Source organism: Anopheles coustani, chromosome X, assembly GCF_943734705.1.
Source record: "Anopheles coustani chromosome X, idAnoCousDA_361_x.2, whole genome shotgun sequence".
NCBI lineage: Eukaryota > Metazoa > Arthropoda > Insecta > Diptera > Culicidae > Anopheles > Anopheles coustani.
In genome coordinates this window covers 7304612-7324327 of record NC_071290.1, presented here as the reverse complement: position 1 = coordinate 7324327, position 19716 = coordinate 7304612, and the positions used below count along the sequence as shown (strand labels likewise).

Here is a 19716-nt window from a genome sequence, read left to right as displayed (position 1 = left end):
TTTTTTTTTGCACGTTTCAATTGGATGCATTCCGATTGCAGATGTGCAGCGCTGAAAAGCGTATGCTGCGTGCGTCCAAGTAATGACGACCGATGCATAATGTTGCCGATGATGATGATGATGATGGTGCTCGCGGCGAAGAGAGTGGATCATTTAACGGTTGGATTAGCTGGGTCAACGCGAATCGGTGTGCATCTCTGTGCAAAGGGGGCGGCATGCAACCAGCCGCGTGTGATTACGCGTAGAGGATGATGATGGTTACGTTACGATGCACGAATGATTCGTTTCACCGAGCCCAATCGTCCGTTCGGAGCAGAAGAGAAAACGAAAAGACAACCCAACTCAATGTCAATGGCGTACGTCAATCGACTCGAGCGACTTGAAACTGTGATCAAATGCAAGCTCCGTCGCTTATACCCTTGCTGACATCTTCTAAAAACCGTCAAGGACATATATTTTTTCTAGCTATCTTGCACAGCCATTACTTTCGATCTTTTATATCGCCACCAAATGTGAATGTAGACAAACGTCTTACAAGCATCAAAGGGGAATACATATAAGAGAATTGTGAACATACAATAATCACACAAATGGGCACGCGTGCTTGTAAAAGCTTTATATGGCACACCGTCAGTTCGATTGTGTCCACAACGAATCATCGGAACGTTTGTTTACATTTTTCCATTCCACTTTCGTTTTACTTATTTATTTCAGTTTAAGATAAAATTATTGCTACGCATAAAACCGTAGAAACGGACACAAAGGCATGTTGATATAAATCTTCGAATACAAAGTCTTATGTCAAATTAGCTTCAACAGGAAACAACCGAAGCAAACCTGCGTTCAGCATTCAAACATTCGAGCCGATCGAAAGGATCTTGTTGAGTTTTTTTTTTGTTTTTTGGAGGTACAATGATCGGTTCATATTTTACCGTTGCGTTCTTTGCCTTTCCTTCTCTATCCCTCTCTGACACCTCTGCTCTATAGATCTTTGCTTTGACGTACAAATTATATAATACAATAACATAACTTGTACAGTCATATTTTGATTTTTTAAGAAAATAAAACTACTAGGAACAATCTTTGTTATGCGGTTCTGGTTTGTTTATAGCTTGTTATACACAGCTGATTGTCGTGAGACAAACAGGTTCAGTGTGGCTTCGCTACCATACAGATAGCTGCTGGTCCCGTGTAGCTGTGTGGTACAAACACCATCCCGTTTCCTACCCCTGTCGGTTACTTTTACATTGGAAACCCTATCCACCTCGATTCTTCCAGTGTAACCGCGCGTTCGCTGTACATACACTGTATAGGGCGAGTTCGTAGCCCGTGGTTTTTACGACCAGCTGATTCAACCGACAAAGCGTCGGTTCGTGCAGGCAATCGCACTCGGGTTTGTGTAGGAAAATGCGGCATAATCTGTGCTAAACAACAGCCAACCGCCGCTACGTACCGGTTTTGAGACCTGTTCACACTACCGGACTGAATGCTGGTATTATAAAGCACCGAAATCGGACAGGAGCGCAGGTCGCGCCAGGAGGATGAACCCAGGTCCGCGGACCCGGTTTGCTCCAGAGGGCGCGCGCTTTTACCTTTAAGCCACAATTCGAGCGCTCGGCCTCGGGAGCTGTTGAGCGATGTGACGATATGCAGCAAACAACTTTCGCAAAGCAACCGCACAGCATCAAGCAACGCAGCAGGAGCGCAGCCTGCCCGAGAAGGCCTACCTCGCTGGACGGTGATTGCACACGGTTTATTCAACAGATGCGAACGGTTTCGAACGCGACAAACCGACCGACGCCGGTTGTCGCCGGAAGTCATCCGAGTTACCTTAGCCCAGTTGGATGGCGCGCAACCAGTTCCCCGGGGTGCAGACACACGCGGAGGTTCGCTTTGCCGACGCAGCTGCTGCACCGCATCAACGTGAAAAAAAAAACCCGCGTCGCAATAGATTTGAAATGGCCGTTGCAAACATTTCTCCTATCCGCTGGAAACGCCTTTGACATCTCACCGGGCGATTTTTAATCAGTTTCCGATGCGAAACTGAATAATTAAAAATATTTCACCATTTTTCAACGGTAAAGAGTTGATTGAATCGAAAAAACGACTGGAGAAAAATGCACAAAGTTTTCGCAAGCAAAATAATATCCCTCCAACCGCCAGTTTGAAACGCTAACAATCGTGCGTTCCGTAGCATTTGCAAACGAGCACACAAAACAAATTTGCTAGTATCGAGTGCGTCTCAGCTACTAGGCGCGAATGCTCGGTCGTCCGTGCATGGGTTGCTAGCGTTCTTGCTCGCCAAAAGTTGGGCAAAATTGTCGGCATTTATCGGTGAATGATCTAGTCCGAAAGATATAATTTTCCTCTCGAAATTCACACCCGTTTTTCCGCTGAAACGATTTATCAAATTAGATGCATGACTGCCCTCGAAAGTGGAAATTGAAACGAACCTGTCGAGCGAACGAGCGTTTTGAAACTCAGCGTTCCGTGCCGGATGGTGCTGCACGCTCTTGCTTCACGGCGAACCGATTCTTAAAGCCGCACTCGCTACCAGGAGCGCAGCCATGACAGCAGGTCGCATCGTAGCCGATGGCGGGAGCGGTCGGCAAGCGCGTACGGGTGATTATCTCTTTCCGTCGCGTTTGACAGAGCAGGACAAGGAGTTTGTGTGTGGGCCTTTCCTGTTCGAAGCGCAGCTGTTATCCTGGTAGCGCACGGCACAGTTTCGACCTGGTCCGGCATCGATTCCGGCATGTGGTTCGCGCATTGTGTTTTTGTGTTCCTGCCGATTTCGCTCGCATCATTCCTTTACCTCAAACCAGGGGTCGCCACACCTTAAAGCAACTTGATCTGTTTCAAACAAGATACGGAAATAAGTCAGAGTTTTTTCTCCAAATAACATTTTATATGTTTACAACTTTGTAAATGCTATTAAAATGTCCTACCTTTTACAAAATAAGGTCAGATTATGCAAAAATACAAAATACGTCTTTCAATTAGCATGAAGAAAAACACATCAACAAAATACGGAATTGTTTCTTATTTTTAATTCGAATTATATTTCATCTGGTGCTTATATTTGTTCTCCATAAGCCCTAATAATAATTATTGATCTACACAATTGAATCTGTTTTCATTGGATTTTCCGAATAAAAATAAAAAAAACAACAAAAAATGAATTATTTCTGCTGTTACATCTTTGCAGTAACGAACCAGCGACGTAACAAAACGTATAAACAAACCAAACAAATTGTAGCTTTTTCGAAGGAACCTTATCTGCAGGTTATCTCAAATGCTGTACTGCCTTCTTTTTATTCCCACGAAGGGGCCATCAGGTCAGGGCCGTTTAACGATCTTTATCTAACTGAAAAACATAATTTGGACCTAAATCGATTTGTTTATCTATATGGTATGCCTTTTTGTGGTTGCTTATTTAAATGATAAACATAAATGATATGTACACTAAGGTGAAAGTAGGCTTTCGAATTGCAGGTGTGGGTTCCGTTGATCCAACATTCCTCTCCGTTGTTCACGACCACTGTTGGGACACTTGTACTGTAACGACCAATGGTGCAATGTTGTTCTAGTTAATCCGCGGTAGATCTTCGACGAAGTAGTCGGCAGGAATTTGGTGGAAGATGTTCTGCATGATCGCGAGCAGGATGTCCTCGATCGTCTTGGCGATGATGGGCTTGAGCGCCTCGGACACGGGACGCCAGTTGTCGTTCAGGTACTGGTTGGTGCTGTCCTCCAGCACCTTCACGCCCTCGAACAGGTTGCCCATGTGCAGCCGGAGACCGGAGATGGTGTAGTCCACCTTGGTGGCGGTGACGTTGTAGAAGACGTGGCCATTCTTCTGGTACAGGGCGGTGGTCGTGCGCATTTTGATGTCCATCCCACCTGCGGAACGTCGGAGCGCGCGTCGGAAGTCAGTGTTCTGTTAGGAGAAGTGCTCCAATTACTTACTTGGCTCGAACCAGCACTTGCCGTGCCCGTTCAGTGGTATCACCAGTATGCGACCCTGCATATGGTAGTTGCCCTCTAGCCGCATCTTCGGCAACCGAATGTGGGTCTCCCAGCCGAAGTCCTTATTGCTGACCCTGGCGCACATGAACGGTTAGACGTTAGGTTTTCGCTTTGTGGCAGTTCACTCGCGCAGTACTTACACGTTGCGTACCACTTTGGTACTGGCGAAGCCGGTCACTATCACCTTCGAGAGTGACGCGTTGACACTGACCGGACCGTCGCCTTGCAAGATGCGGATTTTGCTGATCTTCATCGGATCGATCGTGCCCACGTGCTCAAGCCCTTCGATACCTGCGAGTAGTGGAAACATATTATAGAAATTCGGTCAGCAAGTACGTCCTGCGAGGAATGTGTTCTCTTCGGAGGGCACGTCGATACCAAATCGTTTGCGACCCAATGGCCAAACATGGCGTCCGTGCCCAGAAACTCGTACCAACCCCGCTTGTACGGCACCAATCTGGTGCGTGTTTTCTGTGCCAAATACTCCGCCTCAGTTCAATATCGCATGCGGTAGGCCAACTAAGTTTGCTGATCACCTAGAATCTCCGTGCATCGCTGCCCGCCTGACCTTGGCGCTGGGCGTTCAGCAGCGGTGGACAAGGGCGAGGCGAGAGCGTGCCACACATTGGTCCGAGCGCAGAAGGCGATTACCGAACCGCTTTCTCGGACCCCTTCCCCTCAAAACAAAAAATGGACGCCTTTCGGGCAGCTGGCACATATCTGGCTGTAGAACCTGGCCTGCGTTTCGTCGCCACAACACCTCCGAGCCAGGTGGCTCCGATGTCTCCAGGTGTTTTAAAACATTCCGGTAGGTGTTTGGTCCACGAAACGAGCCGCATCTAACCACGGTAGGCACGCAGCGCACCCAAAGTAAGCAACATTGCAAACCGCGCACGGTTGGGCAACGGACTTGTTCAACCAAAAAAAAAAGAAAACGTACACACACAACCTATCGATCGGAAAACTTGTCTGGCTGCTTGGAAAAGCAAGTGCCGGTTGGGTAGCGGGGGGTTTTTTTTTCTGCATCTTCGATGCACGCATGCAAATACGATGCACGTTGAACCTGATCCACGGATTCTGGCTACGCTTTTAGCTCAAGGCCGTAAGTGCAGCAAAATGGCACCCCGCACACACGGAATGTATTGCTGCACATTTGCTTCTTGAAAGGTTTCTTGGAGGCCGCTCATGGGAAAACTTCGGGTCGGTACGCGAAGAGGGAAAAGAGGTTACGATTGAATATATTTGCAAATCGAATCGAATGCTAAGGCAGGTGTCTGTCCGGTACCTCGCAGTAGAAAGACTGGTGGGGTAGGCTGCTGAGGTGTAGGAGATGTTTGAGTGGTTTAAAGCTCGAGATTTGAGAAAGAATTTAGTAAGAAAACATCCTTACTTTTTTAACGAAACGACTCTTGTGTGAAGCCTCGTGGTTTAATTCTATCGTTATGTCCTATAGAAGAAAGTAATGTATAACCTACCCGTGACGAGTTTATCGAACAATCCCTGAACGGACTCGGTTGAGCAGGGTATGAAATTGCTGTCGTCGAATCGGCACGTCTTGATGAAATCCGCTGTATTTGAGCCGAGAAAGAAACGAGAGTCAATCAGGAACAAGATGGACGTGGTGATTCCTGCCACTCCATTTGAAGGCTACGTTGATTCTTACGTTTACTGTCAAATGGTGTCGCGCCGGAACTGAGCGGCGGTAGGCCGAAAGTGAAGGCTAGGAGCAGGAGCTCCCAGAACGGAAGCTGTGAACGCAGTGAAGACATCGCTGACAAGGTTCTCGGAATGCTCGGTTGATGATGCTGGGAAGGATGTTGACTTCTGCACGGGAACTTCTACCGGAACTCACGTAGAAGAGCGCGTACGAGGTTGATGGAGAGATGGTTATCCTGATCCTGTATTGGTTGCTTCGTTCGCCGTCACTCGCACATATCTTGGCACCGACTTCACAAGAACCGCACCAAAAAGTCTAGAACTGAACTTCGCCTTTGGGGCGCGATTAGATTCTCCACAACCGAGGGCACAATCAGCCGAACGGGGTCTGTCAGCCCGCCAGCGCCTGCGGTACGGTTTATATAAGCTTTGTGCACTTCAAGCTTTGGGTAATTGCCACCCTACCAGACCTCTAGAACGATTCGCACTATGAACTCGCTAGAAATCTATCCCTTCCACTAAGGGGTCTCTGTCTCCACTCTCTCTCTCTTTCCCTCTCCCTCTCCCGCGTGCCGCTCGAGATGGCTTCATGGAAAAGCGCGCGATCATCCACCGACTTGTTGCCAGTTGCCTCCCTCTCTGCCGGCTAGATGCACCGGAGGGAAGTGCTGCTTATGGGAAACGGGGTCTCCGTGCTCGTCACGGAGGTTGGTAGCAGGTGGACATCAGGGAAATCATTAAACGGTCGATGGATGAGCTCTGCGTTGTGCGTTTTTAGCCTGAACACCGCTTTTAATCACACGGCCCATCCCATTCCCCGCCGGCACACATCGTTTTCTGGACCCCACTTTCCCTTACCCTTAAGTCCCATATCCTATATGTGTGTGGGATTGAAAGGAATTCGATGATTGAAGAACATTAACATAGCGCTTTAACAACTTTGTTGTTAATGTGAAGTTAATTAACATATTGTGCTTTAACATTGATAAAGTCGAGCCTTGCCCGTGGGCAAAATCGGTAAAACTTGTACAAAACGTGTCTGTTTCAATATTAGTATTTCACCATTTGCTTCTGTTGACATTACTGCGAATATTTTATCTCATGTTGTACCGATTTTTATTTTCAGTTATTTCACGTATGCTTTTCCACAATTTTTCTCGTTGAATTAAGGAAAAAGGATAATTTACAACATTTATTTCATTTATAGAAGGATGCAACATACTCTTATCATTACTAGTTTCCACTGCTCGATGGTGTTAGACGCTCCGTGGTTTTTATCGTTTTTCTCACAGTTCTTATTCAGTTAAGTTTAAATTTGGAAACTCTTGTTCACTGCAATGAGTTTACAACTATTTGCTTGGTTTTTACATTTTTTTTTTTTAATTTATTATAAATTCTCTCACGTTTTCTTTATTGTGCTACTTTTTTGGATTTTTGGTTTAAAAATTGAACAGATGAAGCAGTTTGCGCTAATTGTTGTAATATTTCACTGTGATTCGTAATCGTTATTAAACTTTACGAAATAATTGATTGTGTTGTAGTTTTGTGCAAGGGTTGTCTGATGGTTTATGTTAAAATAAGAAATTTTGAAAGTTCTTTTCTTAACTCTGTGTACATAGGAACAGCTGCAGAGAACTGTTTAAACTGTGGTAAATGTTGTATTTCGTACATACCCTAAAGCTTATAATTTTAATAGAAAGAAGCCCGAACGTTTGACCCACAAGAGCCGATACGAAAGGTGAACGGCTTCCAAACCGTACCTTGCATACTCGTTAGCAATACGCCTCCGGCCGGACAATGTTCCGCGCGCCGGATGGGGGAACGTGTTCGGGGTGGTCGGAGGCACATCGGTGTCATCCGAGATCCGAGAAGTTTCCGATTTCCGATTCGCCAGGGGTTCGCCGTGTGCGAAATCATGTTGCGGAATTGAATGGAAAAGCCAGTGTTTCGCAATCGCTTGCCATCGAGCATCGGATCGTGTGTGTGTGTGTGTGTGCCGAGCGTGGTTTTCGTCGTTCGTTAGCGCCGTCTTGTCCCGTTCCCGCAACCGGCCGCTTTCCCTTCAGAAGCGCTATGCTCGTCCCTCGGCGGATTGTGGTGACCGACCGAGACACCGTGCTAGAAATTATGCAACACGCTTCATGCGACAATGACAACTTCACGGCCATCGGCAGCATAATCTAGCATCGCACACACGGCGTTCTGCGTGTCGTGGTTCTGCTGTTCGGCTGCCGGTCAGCTCTGGCTCTTCAGTTTGAGAATTAATCTACCAATTAGCAGCGACTGTCGGGGACGTTCCCTTATCGGAAGATCACGATTTATTTATTGTAAACGATCTTTCATACTGTTGCTCTTCTTGAAATTGACAACCAAAAACATGGATATTCACATAGTGTGTTGCAACATTAGAGCTGCAGCGAATTTGTTCTAGGATTTTAAAAAGAAATTTAAGCCGACTCACTTATCGGCGCTAGCAATGGAATACGCTTCGCGTCCATTGGCAGAGAGTCAATTACAGGCCTTCGTTAATATGTCGGGGTCTGATGATTACCGGCTGCGGCGAAGGCGGTAGACTTTTCGAGTCTTTGAAGCGGGGACAAGTTCTCGACCCTCCCCCTGCTTAATTATCCACTATCAGTAGAACCCGCCCTCCGCACAATCCCACCCACCCACCGACCACCGCCGTGGGTAAACACTATCGATCATCAAGACCAAACTTCGACCCACCACAGGTTGCGTAATGGGCGCCACGTACCTGGGGAGAACTGGCGTCGCTGCTAACCGGGGCTAGAATCGGTGCACCGGTGAAAAGATTTGTGGATTACTCCCAGTCCTAAATCCGGACGCACAGCACGCAGCTGATCGGTGCGCAGCTGTTTGCCAGCTTTGTTTTATTGCACTGCCGCAAGGTTGTTTGTGTTGGGGCGGGTTCTGGCCTCTCTGTTCAAGGGTACGTTGACGTCGGCGGCGTAAACACGGGTGGACACACATGTGCTTTTTACAGTGGTCTAAAGCAAATCACAGTAGAAGTTCAGCAAAACTACCTCAGACCTTTGGAACGAGGTTATTGCGACGTGATCCAAAAAATGGACGAAAAGTTAGGTCGACTAACCTGTAACTCCTTCATTTCGATGATGGTCATTTCTAGTTGGCATTTTGTAACATTTGATAGCGACAAACACGAGTCAATGCAGTCCAGGCATTTTAAGAATAGATACCAGTAATGCTATCCAAACTTCAATTAGTACCTCTCTAACAAAACCTCTAGGACTCTTGCTTCTGAGGTAAACAAACAACAGCTTCGTTGAACAACTATTCCAAAACCCAAATCATCCAATGATACGGTTCTGAACCACTTGACAGTAGGCAGAATGTCTGGAGAAACCGGTTGTTCCTAGACAATGACAATTTGATGAAGATTTAGATGTAATTTACACATGACAGGACAGTACACCGTTTAACATGACGTTGCGTATCGGTCAGCAAACGTTAGTTTGTAAAGTCCCATGCCGGCATATTGTTCACACCACGACAGCGTGTGATAAACAACTGAATGAGCTAGCATTTGTCAAATGACACATGATTAATTATTGCCCTGTATGACACTCGCAACGGCTTAGAGCGTCTACTCTATCGTTTTATTTTAGTACTCCGATTTAATATCTGGTGAAAAATTGTTCACGATTCACAACAAAACAAAGTGTGTCCATTTTAAAACTCACAAAAGAGTTGTCTACTCGGTTCCACAAGATAGTCGCAAGTCGGTTTGAACGAAGGGAATCACAGCTGTTCCTACCTCTTAGTTAAATATTTAAATCAGGTGCAGCATCTCTTCTGTGACATTAACTACGAGTAGCGTAAGGCATCACATGACTGAGTCAAAAGATTGGCCAAGTCCTTATCGGTTAATAACACATATAGGTATATATTTTGGTCATATCGTACAATAAACCGCTTCTGAAACGTTTATAAATAAAATAAAGTATATCGATGTGATACGAGGCTAGAGCGAAGGCCGAAAACGAAAAGAAAAACAGAAAACACATTTACACGACGCTCGGCCGGACACTGTTGACTGGTGCTACCTCCAAACTGGAGCGGCCGGGTTTCGGTTCCTTGGCCGCACACATTCAGGTCGTCGGCCAGGGGAGAGAACATTCGGCGAGGAGAAATATACGATGCGCTTAAGAGTAGTGTGCTTGTTTTGGTATATAAATTTGGATACCCTTCGCCACCCTTTTAGACATGCCCTCGGCGCTAGAGGCATCCTTAGTACGAAGGTTTGTTCGGCGCTGAGCGCGTAGGCGGCGAAGGTGTCACGGTGTGGGATGGGTTTTGTGCGACTGAATGGTGACTGATGGTACATGACGGTTAGCACAGCAACAAATGGGACGGGGGTTTTCTTCCTTGCCGTGCTCTTCTCGTAAGAGTTTTCCCTAAAAATAGCAATGATGCACAAAGAGGCCGCGCGTCGTCTGAGACGTGGTTTTTCGTACCATCCACCATCGTGTGGGATGAATAACGACGTGTTTTTGGTTGCCTCCTCCATAGGACAAACAAGAAAGCAAAACCGATTCCGAAAGTCCGAATACTAGCTGCTGCTAAGCTGCTTCGATATTAGTGGCTTGTTGTTTTTCTTTTCATAGGTAGGTGGTCTATGCTACTTCAACTTCATCTGGGTAAAATTACATGTGACGCGTGTTGCCGAACGATCCCTGGCCGGCCTGCGATGCGCCCTTGTTGAAGCCCATCTGCAGGTTCAGCTCGCCATGGTGAGCGCGCAGCTGCTCCTCGGAGAAGTTGCGCTCGTTCTTGTCCGCCATCTTGGGGCCAAGCTGCGGTCCATTGAACTCCGGATGCTTCTGCGTCTGGACGGAGGGTGGGGGGAAGGGGAACCGGGAATGGTCAGTAAACACACCAACACCCACTCATACAGGCAAATGCTGGATAGGTACTTACTATTCGGCCGAGCGAGTACAGACAGAGCGTCACCTGCGGGATGTTGCGGCGCTCGAACAGGTCCGCGGTCTGGAAGATTTCCTCCTCCGGCACGCCGTACTTCTTGATGGCCGCCTGGAAGCGCTGGATGTTCTCCATCAGCTGGAAATTGGTGCCACGCTCCTGGATTTTCTTCACCGAACCGGGGGCCAGCTTGTTGGCCAGCTTGCACAGCACGACGCCATCCTTGAGCACGTCCTCGTAGGCGCCCGGCGGCAGCTTCTCGCCCAGGACATCGCTGATCCACTGCAGCACCTCAGCTTCCTGTTCCTTGTTGCGGGGCTGCAATTTTTCAATCAGACATCAGACATCAGAAACGTGGTTATACGCTAGAGCTAGGCGTTCCGACAGGCAGCTGTTCACCATTATGTGTTTGAAGGTGACCCGCAATCTGTGGCAAAACAAGATACGGCACAGATTTCGCGCAAATGCATACCCTCAACCCATCCTCTCACTCCATCTTCCTCTCCCTTTCTCTTTTGCTTCCAGAGCAAAGAGTTCGGTGTTTCACTGCTGGTGAGCAGTCGCTCCATCAGCAGCCAGAAATTCGTAGCTATAAATAGGACATTCGCCATATCACGTCAGAGTGCGCAGATAGGGGGTTGCGATTTCGCATGGAATAAATTCACCGCCATCTCGCGATGGAAGGAACCGTTTCGACGTTGAGCCGAATTCACCTCACCAACGGCTCGCGGCTCGAGGAACCTCCATTCTGGTACCAGCCAAAATGTGCACATTTCAAACGAAATGTTGATAGCTAAATATATTCTACTTCATGGACCATTAAGCGATACGACGTTGAGGCTAACATTTACTCTGGCGTGCGCCTGTACTTCAGTTCCCTCGCTGGCGATGTTTGGACGAACCGCTCGCATGCGCAACTAGCCTTGACATTAGTCCAACAACAGTCGCTTCAAATCAAGGACCACACCCTTCAGTGTCACGATAGCGAAACACATTAGAAATTAGGAAAACACACGTTAGAGAACAGCCGGACATCGTAGGTTTATGTAGCCAATGTAGGAATTTTGGCGAACTGTTAGTTACTCCAAGAACATGATTCGTTTGGTAAAGAAGTACCAGATTTAGGAACCCAATGTTTGGGGATAGAGTAGTTTTAATTTTCACCCTCGCCAAAGCAGGTGTTTGCCTTGGAACGCATATCTGGACACGGTCTATACGTCGTCGGGAGTTTGGACGGATGTATGCCGGGTATGTATTAACTATTTCCACCTGAACGTACCGCCATTGCGTTGTTGATAGGTTTGTTGATAGAGCCTTTCTGTGTCGGACGAAGGAAGGACTGCTCTGCGGCACGAAAACAAGACACCTCACAAGGACAAACACTCGCACGGGGAGACAGGGAAGCACACCGACACTGACTTGCACTGGCTGACCGAAAACAAAAGTCGGAAGTCGCAAAAGGTGTTCGCCGTGTGCCGCTTTGCAGAAGACTGTGCCAACGCGTCCGGTGTTGGACGAATTTTGTTGCGCCGAGATCCAGAGCCGAATTTTCTCGGCACGCCCGAGCGCCGGTCCCGACGATGACGACAGCCGGTCGTCATACGTTCCACATACACACACACACACTCGTCCCACCATACCTCTACCTCCTCCCTGGGTCCCGGGTCCGGGAGTAGTTCCGCTAAAGTAAACGAACCGCGAAACGGTGAGCGCGCGCGGATTAATATTTTCCTTCCCGGTGCGCAGGCGCTTCCCCCCCGGTCGGCAGGGGTGGAGGATTTTCCGTTGTTCGCTTGATTTTATTTATTAGATGTGGTCTGTGGCCGTTTGTTTTTCGCCCACAACTCTCCCTCAGCACCTTCCCCTTTTGCCCCACGCGGTGTGTGTGCGTGTCCTCCAAAATTCGTCCACTCAAAATCGTCCATTACAACGCCCCGCCACCCCATCCCCTCTCGGGCCCTAAACAAATGCCCAACCAACCTGCCCCACCAACCCACCCACCCTCTACCCCCATTCTGACCATATGGATGACCGTAAATTCGCTGTCGATATTTTCGCTTCAACTAGTATTATTTTTCTCCCGGCCCGACATCTCTCTTTCGCTGCTTGGAGACTAAAGGGGGTGGTGGTGGAACGGAAAAGCTATGGTATGGTGTTTCCTGCTTGTTCCGGGGGCAAAACCCACCCAACCAACCCCAACCCCAGCTGTCACGTCCGGGAAAATCCGGCTGGATTTGCACGCGCACATTTCTCATCCGCGCAGCTCGCTTGTTTCCTCGGTTTTCATGGAACGGTCCGCTTCCACCCTCCCACTCACCCCCCCCCCCCCCCCCCCTCGTGCCCAGCAACCATGACGTCAATCCTGGACGATCGATGATCGAACGTTGCGCCATCGCTCGTCGGACCAGACCACCACTGGCTTCTAATTATAATTCGGGCGGTGTCGCCCGGGTCCTAATCGTCCCCGCTGCAAGGATGTTGTTTTGCTAGAAGCGCACCGTCCCTCGGCGTCCGGGAATGGCAATGGGTAGGCTTAAGTAAACATTTTGGGTGTTTAAAAAGGCGGGAGGGGCAAGGAAAACGACGGAATTTGAGGGCCAACCGACGCAATTCGGTTGTATCGTTTGCCATCCATCCAGCTTGGAATGAGCAAATGTAACACCGTTCACCGATGGCCGTTATTGGAATTAAATACTACGTGTTAAAGTAAAACTGCCAATAAATCTCAATCACCATTTATCGCACAGATTCAACAAACTATCTTTTCAACCAACATGTTCAAGGGACAAACTAAAAACAATTCAGAGTAGACATGGTAATGCAAAATTTGAAAATGCCCTAAAGAGTTCGAGCGGAAGTGGAAGAGAGAACCGTCGCATCGTAAGTAAATGAAATTTAACGAATCTACCAAAAACTAACGCTCAGTTAAAGAAACAATTATCAAAATGTTATCAAAATAAAAAAAAAAAATTACTGTTTAGCTCCAAGAAGATAAAAACTGAGAGAACAAACACAGAAATAGAATAGATATGGTAATGAATCGAGTGGAAACGCCACTCCTTCCACAGTTTGGGATCCAAAAAAAAGGAGAAAACTGTTAGAACAAACATTCGATATTTGCTTCCTTCAATGTTGTTAAAGACAACAAACATTAAAAAAAGGCAAAACAAATTCATTCTCAACTCGTTTATTCGCGACCCAAAGCGTGGAGGCATTGGGAATGGTTAAATCCTGCTTCATTCCCTAAAATGTATCAATTTGGCGTCGGCTGGTACAAGGTGTAGCTGTCAATAGTGTTCTTCAGCGTGTACTATTTTATTTATGACTTCAACAGCTGCCAACCGAGATGGATTTGGAATATTAATGACCTGCACGGAAGGTTAGCCCGTACTCGTCGGTGGTGGAAGTACGCTTGCCAAACGAATTAATTGAAACCTTGATGCAAGTGACATTTGTTTCAGTTTGTAGTTGGAAGCGAAACATCCAACACATGAGTTCACAAAACTCCTTTATTAGTCAATAAGAGGTGATTTTGAAAGACGAGAATTTCTTTCACCGCAATCGCAAACAACAACTCTAAAAGATTGTAGGAAAGAAGAAGTATTCCTCGTACTTTTCAATGAAAATGTTGTGTTTCCTTCGTAGAAGAATTCACAACATTCGTAAAACAGCCAATCCTGATGTCATGGCCTGGTGACCGAACCGCCGCGTTCGGTGGAAAAAGGAAAATGAATGGGGGTGCAAGAAATACGATGGAAATCTACGAGAGATAGAAGAGAGAGAGAGAGAGAAAGATAGAACAAGCGAGGGTCAAATTGGGATGATTTTGCGTGATGGATCTTAAAATAACGAACCGTTAACATGGAGGCGGCACGAAATGTGGGCGCGAAAACGGACTTTTCTCCTCTCTCCTCTCTCTCTCCCCCCCCCCCCCCCCCCCCCGCCCTTGCCAACGTTTCATTCCCGTTGGTAACTCCCACCCCTTCCGCTCAAAACGTTCCGGTTCCAACGAAGAGTTGGAGTTCATACGCCCCAACAGACGACTTTTCTCCATGATGGCTCGGGAAAACCGAACCGTGCACCAGAACGTGGATATTTTTGTTTCTCGTTTTTGCAGATGGATATATATTTTGTTTTTTTCGAACCGAGATGTTTTTATACACCACTTTCCAGCTCATGCACGTACCAAATGCAGCCGGTAGCCATGTGAAACCGTTAGCGCAGAGGTGTCTAATGTCATTCCACTGTTCTTCGTCTATTTCAGTCCTAGAACCAACGTTCTTTTCTTTTTTATTTTCTATTTTTACGTTTTTTTCCTATTTCTCTTCTATGTCTTCTATTTTGATTTATTTATTTATCATGAATAAAGTTTTTTTGTTATTTTGTTGCTTTGTTATTTACAATCAACAGTTTTCATTTTACTTTTGTACTAGTTTTAAACATTTGCCAAACATATTTTTTGTTTTAAATAAAACAGGGCACCTCTGTTTCTGTTTCTGTGCATGTAGACATGTTCCAGTGCAAAGAAACAGCACAGAGATGTTCATCAAACTAACTTGATACATCTGCTGCTCAGCAGAGCGACGATGTTATGTTTCCCGGAGCTAACTGGACCGCGTCCGACCGACGTGTTGCGGAGTCAAGAAACCTAACAGAACCACAGCCCGTATTTGACCACCACCACCGCCACCCTCACCAGCCTTGGGCTACACATGTGTGCACCATCTCCCTTTAATAACTCTTCTCGTTTCTTGTGTCTCACGCACGGCAGGTCGCCGGAAAGCGGGATCGCGACCAGGAGCGGGAGGCCCAGCACTGGATCGAAACGGTCGTCGGTGAGAAGTTCCCCGCCGGATACTCGTACGAGGACTGCCTGCGCGATGGCATCCTCCTCTGCCGGCTGATGAACCGTCTGTCGCCCGGCATCGTGCCGAAGATTAACACTTCCGGCGGTGACTACAAGATGATGGACAACATCAATCAGTAAGTACAATGCGGGGTGGGACAATGCTGACTCCTGATTTCCCTTTACCTTTGAAAATCGACCATTCATTTAAGTGTTTGTGAGTGTGAAAATATTAATTCACTAATTCACTGCCTTGAACTGTCGGGAATCTATTTTAAATAGTTTTACATATCATAATTTTATAATCATATATTTTACATATTTAAAAAGACATCATTTCAGCAGAAGCTGTAAGGTGAAACCAGCTTAACTAATTTTAAAGAGGGCGAATATCGTTTTAAGATATGTGAAATGCATTCCAATTGGTTGAAAATAAGGCGCTTTAAAAACGAGCGGTCAAATTACCTTCGCCTAAGCGCACGTGGTCGGGGAAGTAGACGCTGTAAAATGAAATACAGATAACCATATATCAAATAAGAAATCATCGAATGATCAAAACTTTTATTAAAATCTAACAAAAAGAGCTCCAAATGATGTCCAATTCGCGAGTAAATTATTAAATGAAACGCGTGAAATCGCCTAGAGCGAACCTAGACACATTTTTCGCAGCGCAAGTCGCACCGGCGGGCTAACGCCACCAGGCGAGCAGCCCGCCGATCCCGCCCGGTCGTTGACTAGATGCCGCGCCCAGTGAAAAACGCAAACGCAACCGTACCGGACGATTGGCCGCATTCGCTCGTAGATTGCGAACACGGTGCGCATTCGCATCCGGAGAGCAGGAACGCCAGGAGGAGATGCTGCCCACGATTTTCGTAGCTGCATTTGAAGCGAACGTTGGCACAGCGCGGACAAATCTTACAATTTTGTTGTTAGGCTGTACGGTTGATTCCACTGAACAGTTTCATCGTACACTTGTTCGGTTTTAATTTTTAAAGGTACTACAAGCGTGTAAAACTCTTTAATAATATGTTTATACTGGATTTGTTGCAGAACATTAAAACAAACATTGATGGGTAACGAATATTTTTCTGCTGTTAATATTAAATACGTTATGTTCGGTGGTTTCCGCTTCTCTTTTTTTTTCTTCCATTATTTTCCCGCTTCTTCTGAGGCGTTTTTTTCTGTTCCACTGTGAACTCATCGATTTTTTTCGCTTGTCTTTGCGGCAAACAGTTTCGCAAGGAAAAATGGTAGTTACAGAACCTGACAAACAAAGATGTGTTCCAACGAAAACAAACGAGAAGAAACTAGTTAATTAAAATACATAACTGCATCGGAGGCAATTTCGTTTTATTTTCTGCCAACCTAAACAACCGTTCACGAGATGACATAAGTACAAATGTTTGCCAAACGGAAGCGGGCCCGGCCCGGCGAAAAACGCAACCAAAAACGCAGCGACCGAGCGCGAGCGCGTTCGCTCGGAGATTGCGAACTTGGTGCGCATTCGCATGCGGAGAGCAGGAGCACCAGGAGGATGCTGCCCACGCTTTTCATCGCAGGCAGGAGGCGAACACCGCGGGACAAATCCAGCAATGTTTGTTGGTTGAGTTGTTTAATTGATTTGAAACGTTCACTACAGATACTATTTAGTCAGTTGATTTTGCTTCTGCTTTGCGATGATTTTACTGCTTTTTGTGTGTTTTTGTTTTCTGTCCTACTGTATCAGTGTTGGATACAGTTAAGTCCTTTCGGCAATAAAAACGATCAAAATGAGAAAGAAAAAACAAGCAAAACTATCATTTAACTTGGTAAACAACTTTTATTAGGAAACTTAGAACATTTGAAGTTTTTTTCCTGTTATGCCAAATTAACCCACGACAACTGTAACAAATCGGTTTAAGTAAAATTTTTGTTCACAACTTACGTCTAAATCCAAACAAAACATTAACCTTAACCTTGCCTTAAACTTAAATAAATAAGCTAGAACCTCAAACCAATCAAAACAAATATTTGCATTGCTTCAAAAGCAAATGTTCCACGCGAGCGGTTGCCGACCCCTGCCTTTACACTGCAGCAGTGTTGGTTGCGTCGCGGCCGCTTGACGCGCCATAGCACAAGGGGGCGCGAAAGTCTCCAACCGATTCAACCTGCCGGCGTTCCTGCGCGCCTGGTACAAACTGATGTTTCGCGTGCAAGTGATACTTTTCGAGATTGGGGTTTTTGCCGGAACCCCATTTTGCTCGTGCGGCCACTGACAGTTCGTTCAGCACGAGCGCGGTGGACATGCGTTCCCTGCCGCCTTTTCGATCTGGTCGGGGTCAGGGTGGACACCTTCCGGCGGTGCTGTTGCCCTGGCCGAAAACCTAGGTAAATGTACAACCCGTTACAGGAAGGCAAACCGGCATCGCAATCCGGGCATCGGAACCGTAATTCGGACATTTTCAACGCTGGCAGAATGGTGTGCTACCTGCAAACAAACATTCCCTTTTGCTACACCATGTTCCAGCGGGCGAAAATATGTTATAAACACCTTCGGAAACATTCACGAACGTGATGAAAATAATTCCTCACTCCCGAGTGGTTCCAGCAAAAGGCGACATTGAGATTTGTTTCCATGTTTGTACCAACATTGCCGCCGTCCAGATGTCAGTAAATGGCTGGCGCCCAAAAACGGAGCGAAATGTGCAGCGGCTTTAAGCGATGGAACCTCCTGCAGCGTCATGCGCTCCTGCTCCAACCGAAATCGATTGATCACATTGATGTTGTTGAGCGGATTTCTTTCTTGCTGTGCCGGGGATCGTGCGTTTTCTTTCGTTGCATCGTTTCTTGCTAACCACCGGTTTGGTTTTCTTCTCCTCCATTCGGTTTTGTCAGGTTCCAGAAAGCCTGCATCAAGTACGGCGTGACCGATGTGGACCTCTTCCAAACGACCGACCTGTGGGATCGCAAAAACATCGCACTCGTCACGACGACCATCTTCGCCGTTGGCCGAGCGGTAAGTGAATAGAATAAAAACGTAAAAAACTGAAACCAAAAACGATAAATGTTTATCATTTGAAACCCACAATTAAAATATATCGAAGAAAATAAAAACGCTATACCCTGCCCTGTACAAGTGTACGGAAATGGTTACATTTTATACCCGGGGTTTTTGTATGCTCTTGTACAGCGTATAAAACCCTGCTGTGGGTGTTGTGGACGCTGGAGCAAGACGAATAGACGATTTTCGAGTCGTTATTAGATTGGTTTGTTTTGATCCGCAGTGAACATGGAAACACACTTTGGAATGAACACTCTAAAAATATTTAACATGTTCGTAGTTCCCCTTTTAAACATCACAATATCGTGTCGAGTTTTAAATGTGTATAAGTAAAGGTACAAAACTTATTGTAAAAAAATGTGAAACAGATGCAGGTGTCGTAAAAGCACTTTGTTGTATACTTTGAGGTACATCTTAAAATTAATTACTTTTATTTTGATAATGAAAAGATGCATTACAACCCCGAAAGGAAGCTGTCCCCTTATCTTATATCTGTTCGTATCTTTCTTATCTTTCCGTCGATAACAGTGCTACAGGCATCCGGAGTTCCGAGGCCCGTACCTGGGACCGCGCCCGGCGGAGGAAAATCGCCGCGAGTTCACCGAGGAGCAGCTGCGTGCCGGCGAAGGACTGATCGGTCTGCAGGCCGGCTCGAACAAGGGCGCCACCCAGGCGGGTTTAAACTTCGGCGCTACCCGGAAAATCCTGCTCGGCAAGTAGGGTTTCCCGAAGGCTGGCTGGAGAGCGGGAAGGGGGATGGCGTGCAAGGGAGCAGGAGACCGCAGTTTGCTGCATCGAGGTCCGGAAGAGCTTAGGAGAAGCTTAAAAAGTATTGGAAAGTCAAGAAACTGTCACGAACTAATAGGGGAGTAACAACAAACAAATGCGAACAACACAACGCCATCGATGCTACTAAACGCAAGCGTATCGATGCGTCGAGAAGGACGGCGACGTGTGCTTTTAAACTATCCTTTTGCCCTCCACGTCTTTGAACCCGCAAAGGCTGCGCTTCTACTAATGAAGAACAACGAATTCCAAACTCCACTACTCCGGGCAGCTTTTGGAACCGCACTTCGGATGGCTTAACTTATGTCCCTATTTATTGTTCATCGATCCGGCGTCGGAGTTTCCAATCGCAACGCCCAAACTGCAGCCGGACATTATAATCTAGCTATTGTGAAAT

General features: G+C 46.7%; 2 protein-coding genes and 1 pseudogene across 2 annotated transcripts; 1 reads left to right on the top strand and 2 right to left on the bottom strand.

Moving 5' to 3' along the window:
• Positions 1-3350: 3350 nt before the first annotated feature.
• On the bottom strand, positions 3351-5798 carry LOC131268932 (protein takeout-like). Its single transcript, XM_058271230.1, has 5 exons — positions 5693-5798; positions 5505-5597; positions 4170-4320; positions 3970-4103; positions 3351-3903 (listed from the first exon to the last, which is right to left on the bottom strand). The coding sequence occupies exons 1-5, from the start codon at positions 5796-5798 to the stop codon at positions 3587-3589; spliced, it is 801 nt and encodes a 266-aa protein (XP_058127213.1). The 3' UTR covers positions 3351-3586.
• Positions 5799-9577: 3779 nt separating this feature from the next.
• On the bottom strand, positions 9578-12111 carry LOC131268858 (muscle-specific protein 20). The gene is made up of 3 exons (XM_058271143.1): positions 11927-12111; positions 10645-10965; positions 9578-10553 (listed from the first exon to the last, which is right to left on the bottom strand). The coding sequence occupies exons 1-3, from the start codon at positions 11930-11932 to the stop codon at positions 10371-10373; spliced, it is 510 nt and encodes a 169-aa protein (XP_058127126.1). The 5' UTR covers positions 11933-12111; the 3' UTR covers positions 9578-10370.
• Positions 12112-13459: 1348 nt separating this feature from the next.
• On the top strand, positions 13460-19253 carry LOC131268928 (muscle-specific protein 20-like; annotated as a pseudogene).
• Positions 19254-19716: the final 463 nt, after the last annotated feature.

What these genes read in the sequence shown, in the direction of transcription:
- LOC131268932 (XM_058271230.1), bottom strand. Translation starts at nt 5,798, where the DNA reads ATGTCTTCACTGCGTTCACAGCTTCCGTTCTGGGAGCTCCTGCTCCTA. An exon ending in GTTCGATAAACTCGTCACGG is followed by an intron (nt 4,321 to 5,504) that starts GTAGGTTATACA and finishes CACTACTCGCAG; the next exon opens with GTATCGAAGGGCTTGAGCAC. An exon ending in ACCAAAGTGGTACGCAACGT is followed by an intron (nt 4,104 to 4,169) that starts GTAAGTACTGCG and finishes CATGTGCGCCAG; the next exon opens with GGTCAGCAATAAGGACTTCG.
- LOC131268858 (XM_058271143.1), bottom strand. An exon ending in TGTACTCGCTCGGCCGAATA is followed by an intron (nt 10,554 to 10,644) that starts GTAAGTACCTAT and finishes CCCTCCGTCCAG; the next exon opens with ACGCAGAAGCATCCGGAGTT.